The sequence below is a fragment of the Eumetopias jubatus genome, unplaced genomic scaffold, assembly GCF_037043125.1.
Source record: "Eumetopias jubatus isolate StellerSeaLion01/CBP00866 unplaced genomic scaffold, mEumJub1_p1.0 scaffold_3, whole genome shotgun sequence".
NCBI lineage: Eukaryota > Metazoa > Chordata > Mammalia > Carnivora > Otariidae > Eumetopias > Eumetopias jubatus.
The window spans coordinates 55,482,292-55,505,047 of NW_028274809.1; the positions used below are offsets into that span (position 1 = coordinate 55,482,292).

Here is a 22,756-nt window from a genome sequence, read left to right on the forward strand (position 1 = left end):
ACATTTAAATTATTTTTGTGTTTAAAGATACCTGTCTTTGAACTTATCAATCTAGAATGGGTATCTTTCTAAATCAGTAAATATATATAGATCTATGACACGATGGTTAATAGTTATATTGTTCTCCACAATATACAAGAATACAATTTATTTAACTAACACTCTAGGGGCTCCCGGGTGGCTCAGTTGGTTAAGTGTCTGCCTTTGGCTCAGCTCATGATCTCAGGGTCCTGGGATCAAGCCCCACATCAGGCTCCTTGCTCAGAGGGGGGTCTGTTTTCCCTCTCCCTCTGCCCTTCCCCTGGCTTGTACTCTCTCCCTCTCTCAAAAAAATAAATAAAATATTTTTTAAAAAATAACTGACACTCTATTGATGTCAGTTATGTCATTTCCCATTTTTTGCTACTATGACCATGCTGCTGTGAACTCTGCTTTGCTCTCTGCAAAGAGAGTTTCTGAACTTAATAAAGAGGATTGGATGGTCAAAACAGAAAAGGTGACTTTCAGCTTGGGGAGGAAGATTAGGCCAGGCTTCATGGCACATGTGAAGTTTGAGCTGGACTAGAGGTCAGGTAGACATTATGAAGTGAGGATGGGGGAGAAACAATCCAAGTAGTAAATGACTGACCTAGAACAAAGGCAGACAGCTGGGAAAGCATGGGTTTTGCATGGGGAAAGAGAGTACTGTATAATGAGATCAGAGCAGAGAGATGATGAAACAGAGGGGCTGGAAATAAGATTCCCAACTAGGTTTGCACAAGACCGAGGAGGGCTTTGACTGCCAGAGAAAGGGTTCTATTTTTGTAGATCGACAAGATGGTTTCATGCTGACTCATTCATGTTAGAGATCATCCCTCCAGGCCTTAGTACTCAATGTGTAACTCAAAGTCAATTCTCCTGTTAATGGTAATAAAGAAAAAAGAATGCCCTTGATTCCAAATTGGAACATTAGAAAAGAAAACTCACAGACTCAGAAGTTCAGTGAGATATGCATGAAATCACTTGGTATGGATGTGTCATACAGTAACTGTTCAATAAAAGGTAATTATTAGCATGCATAGCCACAACAAGAGGTCATTTTGAAATTTGGAATTCTGCAGTTAGAAACAGCTTTTTTTTATGTTGACTTCGCTCTCCCTGCACTTATGTTTTTAGGTTCCAATAATGTTGCATGGGGAGAAAGCAAGCTTGCTTTAAGGAGAGAAAAGGAGAAACCCCACACATCCGGAGGCTACTGGAGCTAGTTTTCAGATTGCCTTCTCTCTTTAGTATTCAAATCCTCACTAGCTGATCATCAAAGTCACTGCAGTCTAAACTGGCCTATGATATTTTTTTTCTGTTTGGAGTTTATATGAGAAATTAAGATTTACTGCATTTGCAGACCATTTTTAGCCTTTTTATGAAAAAAGTGGAGGCAATAGAGACCCACTTGTCCAATGTGTCATTTTAAACACGGTGGGCAAGCAGAGGGTGGCAGCTTTATTTATCACCACATGCTCGCTGGAGTGCTGGCAAATGGAATTGCTTTGCTCTGCCAAGCACACAGGGAAAAAGCACAGCAGTGAGGCTGAGTTTTTACAGCAGCTCTGTGATCTTGAATTATGAAAGGATTAGACAAGTTTGAGAGAAGGGAGGCTCTCTTGTTTTTCTTCCTTCTTTTGTGAAGATTTGAGGCTGAGGAAAAGCCTAGAATAAAGACAATAAAAAAAGTCCACCAGATGATGCTCATTGGAAAATGGGTTGGGAGATTTCTGATTTATTCCCTCTGGTTATTTGCCAAGTCAGAAATCATGATACAAATAATGATTTTGTTCTCTGGAGTGAGGAATTCATTCATGTTAGACCTAAAGTCCTGCTGGGTCCCTGAAGCACTTGCTTTCCCCGCCAATCTTAAGGGCCACACAGTATTCCGTTCCATGAATTTGAGAGTTGAACCCCATGTCTGTTTAATGACATTACTGATAAGTGAACTATATTTTTTGGAGATGCTTATCTTTTCCCTTTGCTGCTAAACGGTGTCAAATCCAACTGACCTGTAAGCATCTGGATATTTTCTTCATTATAGACCACTACTACCATTTCTAGACCAATCCCTTACTTCTCTCTGCCTGCCTACCCTTTAAGCCACGCCCCCAGGTCTCTGCTCATCCCATCATCCTTGAGTGCTGCTTCGAGGCATATGCCTGACAGAAGCCATCTTCCTGGAAACCTTATTCAAAGGCCTCAGTGTAATGGGAGGTTCTCCCTGCAGATCCAACCTTAGCTTACCTTTCCATCCTCCTCGGCAGCCACCAAATTCCTTGAACAAGTCATGCCGTCCCTTATCTCTGGGCCTTTGCAAAGACCAGTCCCTTGGGAAGAAATACCCATCTGTTAAGGTTAGCAAAGGTTGTCGTAACAAAATACCATAGACTAGGCAGCTCAAACACCAGACATTTATATCTCATAGTTCTGGAGGCTGGAAGTCCAAGATCAGGGTGCCAGCATGGTCAAGTACTGATAAGGACTCTTTTCTTGGCTTGCATGTGGCTGCCTTCTCACTATGTTCTCATGAGGTGGAGAGAAATCTCTTTCTCTTCTTCTTATAAGGAAACTAAATCCACCAGGAGGGCCCCACCCTCATGACCTCAACCAACTCTACCTCCCAAAGGCCCCATCTCCAAATACCATCACATTGGGAGTTAGAGCTTCAACTTGTGAATTCTGTGGGGATTCAGAACATTCAGTTCATAACACCATCCCACCATCAAATAGGCTTTGCTTCAAGACTTAACTTAAGGGGCACCTGGGCGGCTCAGTCGTTAAGCGTCTGCCTTCAGCTCAGGTCATGATCCCAGGGTCCTGGGATAGAGCCCAGCATCGGACTCCCTGCTCTGCGAGAAGCCTGCTTCTCCCTCTCCCACTTCCCCCTGCTTGTGTTCCCTCTCTTGCTGTCTCGCTCTCTGTCAAATATATAAAATATTAAAAAAAAAATACTTAACTTAAATGCTACCTCTGTTGGGCATATTTCCTGAAATGCCCAAGGCTATGTTCTCTTATAGCATCCTGTGTTTATCATGGTACTTATCACACTGTATTGCAACTGCTGATATATCTCTGTCTTCTCCTGCCAGGCTGAACTCCTTGAGGGCAGGAACTATTATTCACTGATGGATCCCTACTACTCACCATAATATCATGCATATAGTAAGCATTTAAATGCCTATTGCCTGACTGCGTTAGTAAGGATCGTACTAGTTGTTTCAACAAAAAAATAACAACATTTAAGACAAAGAAATTTATTTCTCATACATACAACAGTCCGGTGCAGTTGCTTAGCAAGCAGCCTTCCATGGGGTGATTCAGGAACTCAGGCTCCTACCCTGTGGCTCCACTACCCCCGACGACTATAGAGTCCTATTCTAGTCCGCAGACAGGAAAGAAAGGACAGAAACAGCACACCTCTTACCTAATCATTTCTGCCCGGAAGTGACATGCTTCTTTTCCAGTCAGGCCCCACTGGTAAGAAGTGGCTCCAGCCACATATAAGGGCTGAGAAGGCAAGGGGAGCAGGCTGATAAATACGATCCCTGATGGGCAGCTGCTTCCAACCACTCCTTATCATGGGATGAATGAGTCAATGAACAGATGAATGAATGAAATCAAAGATACAGTACAGTGGAAAGAACACAGAAATGTTGGGACCAAGAGGCAAACCATATTAAATCACCCAACACCCTGATGTTACAGGAGAAGCAAGAGGTCCACAGGAAATGACTGGCCCTAAACTCTTCAGTGGATGTCCTGGGGTTTGAATTCAGGTGAGCTTGGTTTTTGCCCTAGTTTATTGAATGGAAAAGCCCCCCCCCCTCCACCTCTCTGAACCTCAGCTTTGTCATCTGTAAAACAGTATTGCACTAAATGCTCCCTAAGATCCCAGCCCAGAAAAGGGGCCACAACCAAGACCTTGAAGGTTTATTCTGAGAAGGGTACAGTTCGTGTCCCTGGGATCACACCTGTCAACAAAGAAATGAAAAATTGATCTGTTGATCAGTTGTTCTATCTGCATATCCTAAATCATCCTTCAATGAAATGAACTACATTGTGAAGGTATTTAGAATCAGGCAGACAGAACACTATCTACACACATTTATTCATCCATAACAGAACACTATCTACACACATTTATTCATCCATAATTAGCCTGGGTTTGCACCTGGAGTCAGTGAGCATGGCCTGAACACCTGTGCTGTTCCTCAGGCCGACTTCAGACCATCACACAGCGAGAACGAGAGTGAGACTGTACCTCAGTTATTTGAGATGAGAATCTGACACCTGATGGTATTCTGATTCTTTTTTGATGTTGTTTTTTAAGATTTTATTTATTTATTTGAGAGAGACAGAGCATGTACACAAGCTGGAGGAGGAGCAGAGGGAGAGGGACAAGCAGACTGCACTGAGCGCAGAGCCTGATGTGGGGCTCAATCTCATGACCCTGAGACTGTGACCCGATGAGACAATGACTCGAGCCGCCATCAAGAGCCAGACGTCCAACCCCCTGAGCCACCCAGGTGCCCCTGATGGTATTTTGATTCTTAACAGCTGTTAAGAATGTTCCTGTTCTTCCTTTCTAACCATTTCTAATCATGCATTTCACGCTATTCAGATGTGCTCTAACTCTCAAATTTTAAAACACCTGGGAAGAAAAGATAAGGGAGGACTGAAAGCATGCTCACTTCATTAGGAGCCTATTTTAGGAAATAAAAATAATAAACTTGAATGACAGAAGTTTTCAAAATGAACTTCAAATGGGGATAAACAAACTTAACTAGTCATTTTTGAGGAGTTACTGTGAAACTTCAAATGTTCCTTAGCCCCAAGGCTTTCTTTTAACTATAATGACTTTCTAGACTCTCATTTAGCTAAATGACTTAGGCTTAAATCCTCAAAGTGCAAATCAGTAAGAAAGTGTCCTAGAACTCTTACAAGTTTTATTTTGTTTAGACCATTACATTGCCTCAGGAGAAAATGAAAGGGTTCCCCAATGTTCTGAAAGCTATGTATTCTCATGTATATGACTCAATAAACATGATCACAGCCTCCTTTACACCTCCCAAACCCCAGGTCCTCTCACTGTGAAATCCTGCTCTGACTTATGTGCCTTACCTCCCTGTCCTAATTCCCTGCCCACCCCCCAGCCCCATATATCTCCTGGGCAGAATATCACTTCCTGAGGTTGGAAGAGGGTAGCATAGAAATGCTGCTGCTTTGAAAGTTACTGGCAGAGCACTTCCTAAGTTCAACTTGGCAAGGGAGGCCTACCCACCCTCCTCTAGCGTTGCCACTGCCACTTCACACAATGTACCTCTCGCCCCAAATCTGGGGCACTGATCTATAAAGAAGAAAGGGAAAAGCAAGCTGTCTATAGAGTCTTAATTCTTCTTCATGGAATAAAGCAACATGTTACTGTGGCTTTTGACCTCCAGGGGTTGGATTAGATGGTTTTCCACATGGTTTATTGTGAAAGGTTTTATTGCACATTCACCTCACAGATCCCCCAACAATTTAATTGCCATAAAAATAGCTAACATATGTGGCAGGTTTTAAAAATGTCCATCCGTCAAATGGATTTGCTTCTCGTGTGGCCGCCCAAAGCTGGCAGCTTTTCCCCACACACCTCACTAGGGTTCTAAGTACTAGGGTTAGAGAATCACCCTGAGGAGCTGTAATGAATGTGGCTCTCAGGAGACAGGAGGCAGACTCTCTGCTTCAACGACCCTCAGAGACATGTCTTGGTTGCCATTTTTCTTTTTCTATACTGGTGGGAGTTTTGTTTGCTTGTGTTTCTTCTTTGGGAAGTGAGTTTTCAAAGAACATTCTCTGTGGGCCATCAAAAGTTTGTATAGTCCTTGATTCTATGAACACAGAATGACCTAACAGGGCCCATGGCCACTGTCTCAGTGGGCTAGTCCATCATATTCTCCCAAGTGTTCTCATTTGCATGCCACCAACATTACAGACCTGTTAGAAACAGAGGGAAAGAGGGGTGCCTGGGTAGCTCAGTCAGTTAAGTGTTAGACTCTTGATTTTGGCTCAAGCCATGATCTCAGGGTCCTGAGATCAAGCCCTGCATCCAGCCCCACGAGCCTCGCATTGGGCTCCACACTAAATGGGGAGTCTGCTGGAGATTCTCTCCCTCCCTCTCCCTTTGCCCCTTCCCCTGCTCGCTCTCTCTCAAAATAAATAAATCTTAAAAAAAAAAAAAACCCAGGGGGAAAGAAATCTATCATAATCTACTAGAAGCAATGCAATTATTTCCTTGGTAGGAAGTCATTGTCTTTACATCCCATTAGCTAGTAACAACAATACTAAATATATATATATATATAGAGATATAGATATATAGATGCACATCTTTTTACATAACAGATGTTACTTCTCAAAGTGAGGCTGCCTTCTGAGAAATCCTTCAAGGTCTAGTTAATTAACGTCTCCTCCACAGATCCAATAACCAGGTGTGATTTCTCCCTTGACCTGTCTTTTGTCACTTATAGTGTCCCCTAGCTATTACTGGGTGATCCAAAAGGTAGCCTCACAGAAGTCTGAGAACCAGCCTGTTAATAGCAGTCCCCCCATCCTTCTTCAGTAGTGCTGCCCCCTTCAGCTGCCTATCACCTAGCCTGAAGAGGACACTGCCCATCAGAGGAATGCCATTATCTGTCCCTAGGTGCCAGCAAGATTTCCCAAGCTCCAGGTACCAGAAGAAAGCTGGGGAAGGTCAAGCAAGCCCTCCTCCTGTCCTGTTCCCTCAGACCCTAGAATGATCACCTGGCTCAGGAGTCTCCATCCAGGCCCAGTGAAGTCCCTCTTGGGCAGCTCTATCAGCTTCTGACCTCAAAATTAATCCAAACCCCCACTGAGGACTGAGGGTCCTTCCTTTCTTTATCTTCCTGGTCCAACTAGCATTTCTGATCCCTTCTTCTCTCCCTTTTAGTAACAGCAACAGAGAGAGAGGAACATTGTTTCAGGAGCTAGCAGCAGAATTCATCCGGTGGAGACTTGTTTTTTGTGTAGAGAGCTCCAAAACAGGCCTATATACATATTTGGATAAGCCACTTTGGCTGTATCAAGATAGTCCATAGGAGATAGGTTGAATGAGACAAGAAGGCTTATACAAAGTGAGAAGAATTTTTGAGTTTCTAGTAGCAGTGCTGGAGGAATAAGGGGGCCTGGAAAAGGGGAGAAGCTAGGAGAGATGAAAAGAGATGCTGGGAAGGGATGGCCTAGGAAGAGAGCAAGGAGTCTGTGACTCAAGAGAAGAGAAAATGAGGGGTGCCTGGGTGGCTCAGTCGTTAAGCGTCTGCCATCGGCTCAGGTCATGATCCCAGGGTCCTGGGATCCAGCCCCACATTGGGCTCCCTGCTTAGCGGGAAGCCTGCTTTCCCTCTCCCACTCCCCCTGCTTGTGTTCCCTCTCTCGCTGTGTCTCTCACTGTCGGATAAATAAAATCTTAAAAAAAAAAAAAAAAAAAGAGAGAGAAGAGAAAGTGAGAAATCCCTAGTGCAGCATATGACAATTGGACTTTTTAGAATAGGGATAGCTAATCTTTTCAGTACAAAGTTGTTTATTCTGCCATGGACACCAGTTTTATATTAAAAGGAGCTGAATTAGGGGCACCTGGGTGGTTCAGTCGGTTAGGCAGCCGACTCTGGATTTCGGCTCAGATCATCATCTCAGGATTGTGAGATGGAGCTTGTGACAGGCTCTGTGCTCAGTCCCTCCCCCTGCTCTCTCTCTCCCTCTGCCCCTCCCCCTGCTCTCTCTCTCTCAAATAAAGTCTTTAAAAGGAGCTGAATTAAATTCCTTCAATGAAACAAGCTATAGGTTTAAAAATGATGAAGATCATTATTAATGAATGAAGATAATTTTAATTAGTTCAATATATCAAAATATGTCACATATATATGCACCCAAATACACTGAAGTTCTTTTTTATACACAGCTACATATTGTACCTGGGATAAGAGATAGGGTTTTACTGCTTCTCTTTAACCCAATTATTCTCACATACAGCCTCCTCCCCAATCTTACTCCTACTTAGTACCTAGTGGGAATGGTATTTGGGAGAGGGCAAAGAAAATGAGTGTCTTCCATATTTGGCTAGCTATGAGAAATAAAGAAAGGTTATGCCAGGAAAAGTAATACGTAAGAGAAATCAAGAATTCAGTGGAAGTGAAAAATCTGAGTATGATACATTGGGGATGGGGTAGCCAGGTGAAATATAGAAATGCCCAGTTAAATTTGAATTTGAGATAACAGGTGACTTTTCAATATATGTCCCAAATATTTTTCTCCTTATACTAGATATCCTGCAGTTTTATTTGCAAAAGCTGGCAAACCTGGGTTAGGGGGATGCTGGAATATGTTAGTAGTAAAAAACATTTGAAATGTCATAGAAGAGTATGATTTGGGTACAGTGAATGTCTGGGTTAAATAATGCTGTACAGTTTCAAAGGTACTATATTTAGAATCAGGCTCAAAGAAAGCCCTTCACTATGAAACACATAATCTGAATATACCCTTGCAACATCAACACCAGCAATGAGACCTTTAAGGAGGGCCTAAACGCCATTATCTCTTACTAATTGTATAGAAAAAACTAGCTCTTCTATCTTTAAAGGGAATTGCTAGTTAGACCCTTAAACTTATAGGGAAACTAATTACTAGAGAGGGAAGTGAAGAGCCTCCCTTTTGACTCCCTCCCTATAGGATAAACGGAATGAAATGTAGCCTGGGGGACCCCTACCTAACAAAGACTGCAATTCTCAAGTAGGCCAGCTTAGTCATCAAATAAGCAAGTTGGGGGCCCTTTCCCCACTCTCCAACTACCTGGTTTTATCAGGCAGCAACAATCATGCTCTTAAAATGTCCAAATTTTGTTTTAAAAAAGATCTAAGCCATCCACAGAGGCAGAGTGAAAGAATAGGAAATACTTTTCAATTTAAAAAAAAAAAAGGTTATTACAAAGGTGCTTAATAAAATACAAGGTAAATGTACTTAAAGTTATAGCTTTAAGTGAAATGTGGGGAACCTGTTTCATTTTTATTAAAGTTGGATTTATTGCTTTGGTTTATTAGTTTATGTTCTCAGAACTTAATTTAGTCTCTAGATGATTTGCCCAAAGGAAAGCAGATGGGTCAGCTGAGTGTTGGACTATACCAGCCAAGGGGTTGTGATATTGGTATTAACTAATTTTGGCCTGCGTCAGCAACCCCCAAAGGAACAAAAACATTCCAAAAATCTTTCCAACTTCATCAGGATGAACTTTTTATAAACATCCCTTGTGCTTTTTAACCTTTGCATTGAAACTCTACCTCCTTCTCTCTCTTATATTTGCAAGCTTAAATCCTATCCATCCTTTAAAGCTCCTCTATGGCATCACTCCACTTCTCTAGCCTGTCAGCTCTCAGTGGGGGCTGCACTACTCTAAGGGGGCATTTTGAATATTTGTGGGGATGTTTTTCTGGTATTGTCATGGCCTAGAACTTATATACATTAAACTACATACTATTCCATATAAATCATTTTCCTTTTATTTCTTCTTCATATTATAGTAAGGGCATTATGTTGATAGTGTCGATTTAAAAATTAGGTATATAAGTTAAAGTAAAGAGCCAAGAGTGGCCAAGATGCTTCACTTCTATTTTTTTTAAAGATTTTATTTATTTATTTATTTGAGAGCACATATGCACATGAGCGGGGGAGGGGGGCGGAACAGAGTGAGAGGGAGAAGCAGACTCTCCGCTGAGTGTGGAGCCCAAGGTGGGGCTCGAACCCAGGACCCTGAGATCATGACCTGAGCCTTAGAAAGACGCTTAACCAACTGAACCACCCACATGCCCCGACACTTCATTTCTGAAAAAGTAAAGTACAGAGGGGGTATTGCCCAACCATATTTGGATTTATAATGGAGCTATAGAAAATAAGACATGTTGTGTTGGTCCTAAACTTGATAAACTGACAATGGAATAGAATAGAGAGCTCCAAAACAGGCTTATATACATATAAAACTTTGTATATTACAGATAAGCCATGTCAAATTGAGGTAAACTGAGAGACCGTTCAATAAATGGATGGGGTGCCTGGGTGGCTCAATTGGTTAAGCGGCTGCCTTCGGCTCAGGTCATGATTCCACGGTCCTGGGACTGAGCCCCATGTCGGGCTCCCTGCTCAGTGGGGAGAGCCTGCTTCTCCCTCTCCCTCTACCTGCCACTCCCCCTGCTTGTACTCTCTCTAATAAAAAATTTTAAAAATCTTAAAAAGAAATAAATAAATGGAGCTAAGAGAAAAAGGTTATCCATTTGGAAAAAAATTAGCTTGAATCTCTACCTCACATCACACACAAAAATCAATTCCAGATGCATTAAAAATTTAAATGAAGAAACAGGACTTTAAAAAATATGTGTGAATATAATGTAGCCATGAAATAAAGAAGTTTTTAAAACAAGACAAGACATAAAAAGCATTAAGTATAAAAGAGAAGATTAATAAATTTGGCTACATTTAACTTAAGTACTTTATCTTAAAGAAAGTGAAAAGTTACACACTGGAAGAACAGGTTTGCAATTCACATAACTGATAAAGGATTAGTAAAGGAGTATACAAAGAACTCCTAAAAATCATAAGAAAAACACCAATAAGCTAATAGAAAAATGAGCAAATATAAGATTGGGCTTTTCACAAAAGAAACTATATATATGGCCAATAAATATGAATTTTGACAATATGAAGTATTAGAGAGAATGTGGATTTCTAGAATCTCTTATATGCTGCTGGGGGAATGTAAATTAGGTCAACTATTGTGGAAAACAGTTTGGCTTATATACGAACATTAAACATGCAAATACTCTAATGACACAATAATCCCACTTCTAGGCATATGTACAAAAAAAGTCTTGGACATGTCCACCAAGGAGTACATACAAAAAATATCACAGCAGCACTTTCCAAAGCAGCAAATATTGAGACACAACCTGAATGCCCATCAATAGGAGAGTAAATGAGCAAACCATGGAATGTTCACACAATGATATATATATATAACAGAGTAGTTGAAACCAGTGAACCACAGTGACACGTGCAAAAATATGGATGAATCTCAGAATTACAACATTACAAGAGAAGATATATGTGAATCCTTTTGATAAAGTTAAAACAACTAAAATAAAAATACATTCAAGAAACTCATATAGATTCAATGAAACTGTGTAAAAATGGAAGCAAGATGGGGTGTCTGGGTGGCTCAGTCAGTTAAGCATCTGACTTCAGCTCAGGTCATAATCTTAGGGTCCTGGGACCAAGCCCTGCGTCAGGCTCCTCACTCAGTGGGGAGTCTGCTTGTCCCTTTCTCTCTCCCTCTGCTCCCAGAGCCTGAGCCACCCAGGCGCCCCTGCTCCTCCCTTTTATAACAAATATTTTCTTAGACCCTCTTTGTTGTTTTGAAATGAAATTTAGGGGCGCCTGGGTGGCTCAGTCGTTAAGCGTCTGCCTTCGGCTCAGGTCATGATCCCAGGGTCCTGGGATCGAGCCCTGCATCAGGCTCCCTGCTCTGTGGGAAGCCTGCTTCTCCCTCTCCCACTCCCCCTACTTGTGTTCCCTCTCTCATTGTCTCTCTGTCAAATAAATAAATACAATCTTTTTTTAAAAAAAGGGGGGAGGAGAAAGGTATCTATAATAGAGTTGCAAACCACCACCCTAACCAAATGCTGGTCTGTTTTTACTATAAACTCTGAACCTCTATGTCATGTTGTGTCACTCATAAGGTACCGCATACATTGCCTAGATTGTGGATTTTTAATGTACTTATAGTATCTCCCCTGGACTATAAGTTTCTTGAAGGCTCCGGATTATCCACAATGCAGGATAAACACTCACTAATTTGCTGAATGAAAAAAATATACTATTTAACTTGGTGCTTTAATTTCCTGGAGAACCAGGTTTAGTGAAGACACTAATTGACACCAGATAACTGCCCCTCCACTTTTTGGAGTTTATCAGGCACTCTTAGGAATACAGCATCTGAAATGTCAGGAGAACACCTACTCCTGGATGCAAATGTTTTAACTTAGTTTTGACCCATAGCTATTCAAGCCTAAAATACTCTAATTCCCAAGGAATCTCAATAGCTCCATTTATGTAATAAAAATAGTTAAAATATATTAAGTACCTTGAACAAAGAAATTATTTTTGTCCCTGTATTACTAATAAGGGAACTGCAATTCAGTGAGGTTAAGAATCTTTTCCATGGCTACATTGTTGGCAATGGCAGGACAGGAATTTGACTTCAGATGGTTTTATGCTGAACTAGCCTGTCTCTTTCAAATATGTTATTGCCACCTAGGGACCTTTTCATATCTTCATCAAGTTTTTCTTTATTTCTTGGTTGTTGTTTTTGTTGTTGTTTTTAAGGGTCCTTTACAGATAGAAGGCAAAGTCTGCAGGGTTCTATTTGCTGAGGCCACAGAAGAATATAAAACCATTTTAAAGATTAAAAGGCACAGAAAAGGCAAAGGACCCCTCTATGCATAGAAAGCCAGAGGTAAGAAAAGCACTTGATGTGCTTATAAAACAAAATAATGTTATTAAATTATTCAATAGGAGTAAGTGACTAAATCAATTGAAGTTTCTATATCATCCTCAAATTCTACTACCATATGTAGCAACCATCCCTTTCAAAACCATTTGAACTCTCAGTCCCAAGACATTCCCATACGTGCAGGCAGCAAGAATTATTAGAATGAATGACAACATCTTACACACTTGAGACACAAATTCTCACTTAGGTAGCAAAGCCATTGGGAGTTTTGTTTTGTACAAGGAGGTTCCCCAGAGTAAAACCCTTAACAAACAAGGGAGAAAACGTGCCCTGAAATCTTTGTAAGGGTCCCAGGAAGAGATGAGGGGAAGCCATTTAGGAGACTTATTGCAGATCCGGGAGAGAGATGGTGGCATAAAGCAGAGTAGCAGTAGTGGAACTCTGAGAGAAACATACAGAGTGGATATATTTTAAAGGCAGATTGTCAGAATGTGGGGAGTTCAGCAGCAGGAGGCTTGAAGGAGAGGCTTGGTTTCTGAGTTGGGTTTCATGGTCCACCAGCACAGGCCCTGGGAGTGTGTTCCATAACTCTCTACACAGAAAGCCTAAAAAAATACTACAGTACTTTTGAGATAATTGGATGACTGGTTGTCAAAGCCATCATGAATGGCTCTCTAGTACTGCAAGTACTGTGCAAGCCAAAAGCTGATGACAACTTTCTTTGATAAGAATAGAATCTTCTGGAATGCCTAGGTGGGTCAGTCATGATATCAGAGTCCTGGGATTGAACCCCCATTTGGCTCTCTGCTCACGGGGGTTTCTGCTTCTCCCTCTCCCTCTGTGTGTGTGCACGTTCTCTCTCTCTCTCAAATAAATACATAAAATCTTAAAAAATAAAAAAGAATAGCATCTTCTGACCACGGACTTCAAAGACCTTTCCCATCCAATTTATTATTTTCATGGCCAAACTGCAGAAATGAGAACAAGCATAGGATATATCTGACTATGAAGGGTACAAGTCTTGGGAGAAAGAAGTGATACTACAAATTTCTTGCCTCTTAGAAATGTGAAAAAATGCTCAAATGAAGTGATTTGGGTACCAGCCCCATCAGTGAATTCCACAGCACACTCCAACTGTGGGGAATAAATTTTTCAAGGGTAGTACCACTTGTGGTGTCTACTCTGCTAATTCCTTTTTTTGAAACATGTTTTGTGATCTGCCTAATAAATTAGTTTGGATAATAACACCATAAGTCTCAAAATAGAAATTATTTGATCAAAAGCAAGATATATGAAGAAGGAAACATATTACTATATAAAATATTAATAGAGCTGGAACCACCAAAGAAAAAAAGATTAAGTCTCAGTGAGGTTAAATTTCTCACCATCTGAGCATCAATGTTCCCAAGTGTGAATTCAGCATACAGTCTTTTCCAAAAGTCTTAAAAGACTGAATAGATGCTCCTAAAGGTCAGTGAACTACATTACAAATTTGGCACTAATTCATTCTTTTCTTCCCTGTTTAGGGGTGAGAGGTGGTGGAAAGTGGGTCAGTTCTATCATCATCAATAGACACACACGGACAAAATATCAAGCTGGACTCCGGAGAAATCAATCTGGCCATCCTGCAGAAAATGGCCTGGACTGGATGGGAAACAGAAACAATAACTTGGCAAATGGTTTTGCAGAAGTCTTCCTTTATCAAGGAAAATCTTTAATCACAGTTGAGGTTGAAATACTCATAAATAAACAATGTTTGCTAAAAAGAAGTGGTTATTTTTACAAGATAAATAAGAAACAGTCATTTCCAATTAGCTTTATAAGAGAATGCCAAATAGAGGGGCGCCTGGGTGGCTCAGCTGGTTAAGCGACTGCCTTTGGCTCAGATCATGATCCTGGAGTCCTGGGATCAAGTCCTGCATCGGGCTCCCTGCTCAGCAGGGAGTCTACTTCTCCCTCTGACCTTCCCCCCTCTCATGTACTCTCTCTCTCTCTCATTCTCTCTCTCAAATAAATAAATAAAATCTTTAAAAAAAAGAGAGAGAGAATGCCAAATAGAAATTAGAGGGGATTTAATCATCTCATGTTTTGGCAGGGAGAAACATAAGCACATGAAGAACCAAACCTCATGCTTTTAGCTCCTATACATTTTGCCTAAATGAAATTCTTCTGTATGGTCAACATGCCTCCACTTATGCAGCAAAATCTATCCTGAGTCCAACTTCATTTTCTCAAAGCCTAAATCCTTTCAATAAGGCACTAAATCATTTTATTTCAACCACCAAATGCTTTCTTATTGCTAGGAATGGTACAATACACTTACTTTCTGATACATGTTTCAGCTTTCCAAGATTTTGTTGGAAATAAAATGATCCTTTATGACATTCTATAATATTCCATCCCATTTATTGCTTTCCAGAATTTCTATCATTAATTAAAGGGCCTTCTTTCACCCTCCCCCCGCAAAACGCTAATCTATTCCCCAACTGCCTATCAGAGACTAAATAAAAGTCAGTGTTCACAGCAGCAGTGATGGTCATGCCAATTTCACAGTGTGATTTGTGCACTCATTTCATTTTGAAAATGACCCTGCCCTCCATCTGTCTAAACCAAATGTCCTGCTTTTTTCAAGCCAGGCCTCAGGAACAGTAGCACATGAAACAAGGGGAAAGACACAGAGCAGCCTCCCTCCTGCCCCCCGTCGGCTGCCACGCCCACAGACAGGCACCAACACAGAGGGGCCCCCAACTGACGCCTGAAGGGATCAGCAAAATTTGGGGGAGAGCAGACAGTCCATTTTTCATCCATTTCCAAGAAGCCATTTGAAGGTGAATGTTTTCATGATACAACTCTGAAACAGACTAAAAGATGTAAAGGCAATTTCCCATTTCTATGTTCTGTCATTTCACCTTGATTTAATAGCAAATTACCAAAGGTAACAGCTTAATATATAAGAATTTAAAATACATTAAGATTTTAAAATATTGAGCCTTTTGGGCACCTGGGTGGCTCAGTCAGTTAAACGTCTGCCTTAGGCTCAGGTCACAATCCCAGGGTCCTGGGATGGAGCCCCGTATCGGGCTCTGTGCTCAGCGGGGAGTCTGCTTCTCCCTCTGCCTCTCTTTCTCATGAATGAATGAATGAATGAATGAATAAATAAATAAATAATTTTTAATAATAAAATAAAATATTGAGCCTTTTGAATAATAATTTTTTTTCAAGCAATAAGTGTCAGTCAGGCAGCCATAAAGGAGAAGACACTCTATTTCCTGATTATTCAGCCACACTAGCTAGCATCCCTCAAACCATGTACCTCCTTTGGTTGAAGACCAGAAAAGGCTGCAGCCAGAGACTGGGTTGGAAGCAGGTTTTGAGTAGGGTTATATAGTGGTCTTCCTCAGCTGCTTTCTCAGGAAATCTCGAGTGGCTCAGGGCCCCCCTCAATTCCTCTGAAATGGGTGCAGTTTCTCCTTTTGTTAGTCTTCATGCAGTGAAAGGCTCCTCGTCTGGTCCCATCTAGAAGAACACAAGTTTGGCAAATTTCTCAGCAAGGTAAGTACATGAAGTCAGTTGCTTGATAGTATAGTATCCAGATGCCTTATTGAAATCTCTTTTTAGCTATAATAGGTGACTAGGAACTACATTGCCACTCACCAATCACTTCCTTACATCTGCTAACAGCTGCAACTCAGGCCAGGAAGTTCAAATTTTAATGCCCAAATCAAGGTGGTTGTTTTAATAGGAAAAATAACAACCAAAAAAAAAAAAAAGACACTAGTATTCCCTCAAAAATGGGCCCTTAGGTAATACATATATTGAATTAATTCAACAGTCTCTCTTTCCTAATAACTTAGCTTTTGGATGTCATGGCTCAGCTAGGTTTTTTTTTTCTTCTCTATCTAATAAGCAGAATACCGGGTGATTAGTTTTTTTTAAGATTTTATTTATTTATTTGAGAGAGAGAGAGAATGAGAGATAGAAAGCACAAGAGGGAAGACGGTCAGAGGGAGAAGCTGACTCCCTGCTGAGCAGGGAGCCCGATGTGGGACTCGATCCCAGGACTCCAGGATCATGACCTGAGCCGAAGGCAGTCGCCTAACCAACTGAGCCACCCAGGCGCCCCTACTGGGTGATTATTAAGCTTAGAGATAATCTATGTAAACAGTCTCATAGAGTGCCCTGCAACATGGTTGATGTTGGCTCCAAAATGTATTTATAGAAAAGGCTTATAGGCTGCAATACTATTGAGGCAGATAAGGGATTTGCATTGAAGTCTTTAATTATATTGCAAAGACATGCTTTTACCTGGACTATGTTTAGCTTGGATTGTAGTGAGGTCAATGGAAATCTGAAAGACTATGAAAGAAAACCCTCTTACCCCAAGACACTGGATATGATATTCATAAATTATAGTTGTTTTTTTTCCTTTAGAGAGAGACACACACATACAGAGAGAAAGAGAGAGAGAGGAGGGGCAGACAGACTCTTAAGCAGGCTCCATGCCCATCGTGGAACCCAACATGGGGCTCGATCCCACAACCCCAAGATCATGACCTGAGCCAAAATCAAGAGCCAGATACTCAACCAAGTGAGTCACCCAGGTGCCCCATAAACTATAGCTAATTTTATTATCTTAAGAACTGGTGTTACCTCACTGGGATAAGCCAGTTTTGCCTTTTGTTATCTTGCCTATGTCTCTAATTCCTGACTGAAAAATTATATTCATTTCTTACAAATCTTACAGTCTCCATATCAGTCTAAACTATGGGTATGTTTTTTATTAGTGATCCATTATAATTTTATAGAATAATTAAGTCCCTAGTTTTCCACTGTCCCATGAGGGACAATATTGAATTCGAAAGTATTTATACAAATATAGACCAGAGGTAGTAACATGGAATCTAGAGCATCTATTCCAAATACATGACAAAGGAACAAAAGAAAATCCAGGATTTTTTTTGTACCGTAGCAAATTTCCAGAGATCTTCAAACTAAGAATCCGAGAGGAAAAAATTAAAGTGTAGGAAATTTTCTTTTTATTTTAACTGAAAGAAAATCCAGTTTTTATCAGTGATATCCAAAAACATTAAAGCCCGACAAGTACAGGCTGAATCAATCTCTCTTTCACACACACACAAACACACACACACGTACAGGGTGAATCAATCTTTTCTCACACACGTACAGGCTGAATGAATCTTTTCAACACACATACAGGCTGAATCAATCTTTACACGCACACACACAGTTTTGGAGAGTTAGAGGAGTTACACACACACACACACAGAGTTTTGGAGAGTTAGAGGAGTTACACACACACACACAGAGTTTTGGAGAGTTAGAGGAGTTACACACACACACAGAGTTTTGGAGAGTTAGAGGAGTTACACACACACACAGTTTTGGAGAGTTAGAGGAGTTACACACACACAGAGTTTTGGAGAGTTAGAGGAGTTACACACACACACGCAGCTTTGGAGAGTTAGAGGAGTTACACACACACACACAGTTTTGGAGAGTTAGAGGAGTTTCACACACACACAGAGTTTTGGAGAGTTAGAGGAGTTACACACACACACACAGTTTTGGAGAGTTAGAGGAGTTACACACACACACACAGAGTTTTGGAGAGTTAGAGGAGTTACACACACACAGAGTTTTGGAGAGTTAGAGGAGTTACACACACACACACAGAGTTTTGGAGAGTTAGAGGAGTTACACACACACACAGTTTTGGAGAGTTAGAGGAGTTACACACACACACACAGTTTTGGAGAGTTAGAGGAGTTACACACACACACAGTTTTGGAGAGTTAGAGGAGTTACACACACACAGAGTTTTGGAGAGTTAGAGGAGTTACACACACACACAGAGTTTTGGAGAGTTAGAGGAGTTACACACACACACAGTTTTGGAGAGTTAGAGGAGTTACACACACACACACAGTTTTGGAGAGTTAGAGGAGTTACACACACACACAGTTTTGGAGAGTTAGAGGAGTTACACACACACACACAGTTTTGGAGAGTTAGAGGAGTTACACACACACACACAGTTTTGGAGAGTTAGAGGAGTTACACACACACACACAGTTTTGGAGAGTTAGAGGAGTTACACACACACACAGTTTTGGAGAGTTAGAGGAGTTACACACACACACAGTTTTGGAGAGTTAGAGGAGTTACACACACACACAGTTTTGGAGAGTTAGAGGAGTTACACACACACAGAGTTTTGGAGAGTTAGAGGAGTTACACACACACACAGAGTTTTGGAGAGTTAGAGGAGTTACACACACACACAGTTTTGGAGAGTTAGAGGAGTTACACACACACACACAGTTTTGGAGAGTTAGAGGAGTTACACACACACACAGTTTTGGAGAGTTAGAGGAGTTACACACACACACACAGTTTTGGAGAGTTAGAGGAGTTACACACACACACACAGTTTTGGAGAGTTAGAGGAGTTACACACACACACACAGTTTTGGAGAGTTAGAGGAGTTACACACACACACAGTTTTGGAGAGTTAGAGGAGTTACACACACACACAGTTTTGGAGAGTTAGAGGAGTTACACACACACAGAGTTTTGGAGAGTTAGAGGAGTTACACACACACACAGTTTTGGAGAGTTAGAGGAGTTACACACACAGTTTTGGAGAGTTAGAGGAGTTACACACACACACAGTTTTGGAGAGTTAGAGGAGTTACACACACACACAGAGTTTTGGAGAGTTAGAGGAGTTACACACACACACACAGAGTTTTGGAGAGTTAGAGGAGTTACACACACACACAGTTTTGGAGAGTTAGAGGAGTTACACACACACACACAGTTTTGGAGAGTTAGAGGAGTTACACACACACACAGTTTTGGAGAGTTAGAGGAGTTACACACACACACACAGTTTTGGAGAGTTAGAGGAGTTACACACGCACGCACACACACACACACACACACACAGTTTTGGAGAGTTAGAGGAGTTTACAGTTTAGGGACACTTGGTCGTGCTTTTATTCCCACCCCACCCTGGAAAAGACTAGGTCATAGATCTGTCCACTGTCTCTATATAGTAGTGAAATTTGGAGGATCGAGGCAGGGTGTACCGCCAAGTGTAAACGCTAAAGAAAGAGAAAGTCAGTGAAACCTCACCTCCTGACGACTGTGCGTCCGCTTGGCAGAGACTACGCCTCCCAGCATGCAACGCGGTCACGACTACAACAGCGGCGCGATTGGACCGGAGCATGACGGGAAGTGGAGTTTCGGTCTTTGAACTACCTAGAGGAGTTTCTTCTTTGCTAACGCCGCTCACACTCTGGAGTCTTGGTGAAAGGCCATATATGAGATACTCACATTAGTGACTCTAACCGTAGTCTGGTCTTCCCCCTGCAAAGTAACTTTGGAGTACGCAAAAAAAAAAAAAAAAAAAAAAAAAACCACAAAAAGAAAAAAACTGACATATTCTGTGTGTCTTCCTTCCGTTTCCGGCGGGCTTGTTGCCGTGGTAACCACCACCACCACCACCGCGGCGGTTATGGCCGGGCTGAGCGGCGCGCAGATCCCCGATGGGGAGTTCACCGCCGTCGTGTACCGCCTCATCCGCGATTCCCGCTACGCCGAGGCGGTGCAGCTGCTGGGCGGCGAGCTCCAGCGGAGCCCGAGGAGCCGCGCCGGCCTGTCGCTGCTGGGCTACTGCTACTACCGCCTGCAGGAGTTCGCGCTGGCCGCCGAGTGCTATGAGCAGCTGGGCCAGCTGCACCCCGAACTGGAGCAGTACCGCCTGTACCAGGCCCAGGCCCTGTACAAGGCCTGCCTTTACCCAGAGGCCACCCGGGTGGCCTTCCTCCTGCTGGACAACCCCGCCTACCACAGCCGGGTCCTCCGTCTGCAAGCCGCGATCAAGTACAGCGAGGGCGACCTGCCCGGGGCCAAGAGCCTGGTGGAGCAGCTGCTGAGTGGGGAAGGGGGAGAGGACAGCGGGGGCGAGAACGAGCCCGACGGCCAGGTCAACCTGGGTTGTTTGCTCTACAAGGAGGGCCAGTATGAAGCCGCGTGCGCCAAGTTCTTTGCGGCCCTCCAGGCTTCGGGCTACCGGCCTGACCTTTCCTACAACCTGGCTTTGGCCTACTACAGCCGCCGGCACTATGCCCCGGCGCTCAAGTACATCGCCGACATCATTGAGCGTGGCATCCGCCAGCACCCGGAGCTAGGTGTGGGCATGACCACGGAGGGCATTGACGTTCGAAGCGTTGGCAACACCTTAGTCCTTCACCAGACTGCCCTGGTGGAAGCCTTCAACCTCAAGGCAGCCATCGAGTACCAACTGAGAAACTATGAGGCGGCCCAGGAGGCCCTCACTGACATGCCACCTCGGGCAGAAGAAGAGTTAGACCCCGTGACCCTGCACAACCAGGCGCTCATGAACATGGATGCCAGGCCTACGGAGGGGTTTGAAAAGCTACAGTTTTTGCTCCAACAGAACCCCTTTCCCCCAGAGACCTTTGGCAACCTGCTGTTGCTCTACTGCAAGTATGAGTATTTTGACCTGGCAGCCGATGTCCTGGCAGAGAACGCCCATTTGACCTACAGGTTGCTCACACCCTATCTCTATGACTTCCTGGATGCCATGATCACTTGCCAGACAGCCCCCGAAGAGGCTTTCATCAAGCTTGATGGGCTAGCGGGGATGCTGACCGAACAGCTCCGGAGACTCACCATACAAGTACAGGAAGCAAGACACAACAGGGATGACGAAGCTGTCAAAAAGGCAGTGAATGAGTACGATGACACTCTGGAGAAGTATATTCCCGTGTTGATGGCCCAGGCAAAGATCTACTGGAACCTGGAGAATTATCCAATGGTGGAAAAGATCTTCCGCAAATCTGTGGAATTCTGTAACGACCATGATGTGTGGAAGCTGAATGTGGCTCACGTCCTGTTCATGCAGGAAAACAAATACAAAGAAGCTATCGGTTTCTATGAACCCATAGTCAAGAAGCATTATGACAACATCCTGAACGTCAGTGCTATTGTGCTGGCTAACCTGTGTGTCTCATACATTATGACAAGTCAGAATGAAGAAGCTGAGGAGTTGATGAGAAAGATCGAAAAGGAGGAGGAGCAGCTGTCCTATGATGACCCAGATAAGAAAATCTACCACCTCTGCATTGTGAATTTGGTGATAGGGACCCTCTATTGTGCCAAAGGAAATTATGACTTTGGTATTTCTCGGGTTATCAAAAGCCTGGAACCTTACCATAAGAAACTGGGAACTGATACCTGGTTTTATGCCAAAAGATGCTTCCTGTCCTTATTAGAAAACATGTCAAAACACACGATCATGCTTCGTGACAGTGTTATTCAAGAATGTGTGCAGTTTCTAGAACAATGTGAACTTTATGGCAGGAACATACCTGCTGTTATTGAACAACCCCTGGAAGAAGAAAGAATGCATACTGGAAAGAATACAGTCACCTATGAATCCAGACAGTTAAAAGCTTTGATTTATGAGATTATAGGATGGAATATATAGTCATGTCTGATAGTCTTTTATCATAATAGTTTTATGTATCTGTATTTTATAGTTTTATCTATATTTGGCCATTGGCATCTTTACATTTGTCACATGTTAAACTTTGTACATTTGGAAATCGTATTAATTAGATTAACCTTATTTTAACTTTGACACCTAGAAAGATATATGAAAAATTCAAAACTGAATTGGGACTCTGTGTTTATTAGAACCTGTAGTGCCTATTTTCCCTCTCCTTTGTTATCATTTGTGCTTGGCTGTATTTAGACAGTCCCCTGCACAGGGTTTACAGTTTCCAGCACTATCTTGGCACTATCAAGCCCAGAACAGAGTAGTTAACATACAGGATTTCTGGGCTTTTAGTATTAAGTTTTAGGGATTATGTGCTCTAGTCTCAAAATTACCCTCATATTAATTTGAAATGCACACATTTTGCATAGAGTTTAAGATGTTTTGGCAGGGTTTTTCAATATATATTTAACACTTCCTGTAACCAAAATCCCTTAGGTGATAAATGTTTGGGTTTCTTGTTTTCTTAATGTACAAGATTCAGTGGAAAATCTTGTGCCCTTAATAAAATTATGGTGCTATGGTATAAAGACAATAAACAATTGCTGAAGAAACAACTTTATATAGTTTTCTT

General features: G+C 42.1%; 1 protein-coding gene and 1 long non-coding RNA gene across 2 annotated transcripts in view; one reads left to right on the forward strand and one right to left on the reverse strand.

Moving 5' to 3' along the window:
* Window positions 1–15,960, reverse strand: part of LOC114225218 (uncharacterized) — a 45,161-nt gene extending 29,201 nt beyond the window's left edge. Inside the window, exon 1 of the long non-coding RNA XR_003612519.2 lies at window positions 15,888–15,960. This is a non-coding gene — a long non-coding RNA (uncharacterized LOC114225218). The remainder of the gene's footprint in view (window positions 1–15,887) is intronic.
* A 4,155-nt stretch (window positions 15,961–20,115) lies between these two features.
* On the forward strand, window positions 20,116–22,536 carry IFT70B (intraflagellar transport 70B). The gene has a single exon (XM_028124696.2). The coding sequence runs from the start codon at window positions 20,116–20,118 to the stop codon at window positions 22,111–22,113; it is 1,998 nt and encodes a 665-aa protein (XP_027980497.1). The 3' UTR covers window positions 22,114–22,536.
* The last annotated feature ends 220 nt before the right edge of the window (window positions 22,537–22,756 follow it).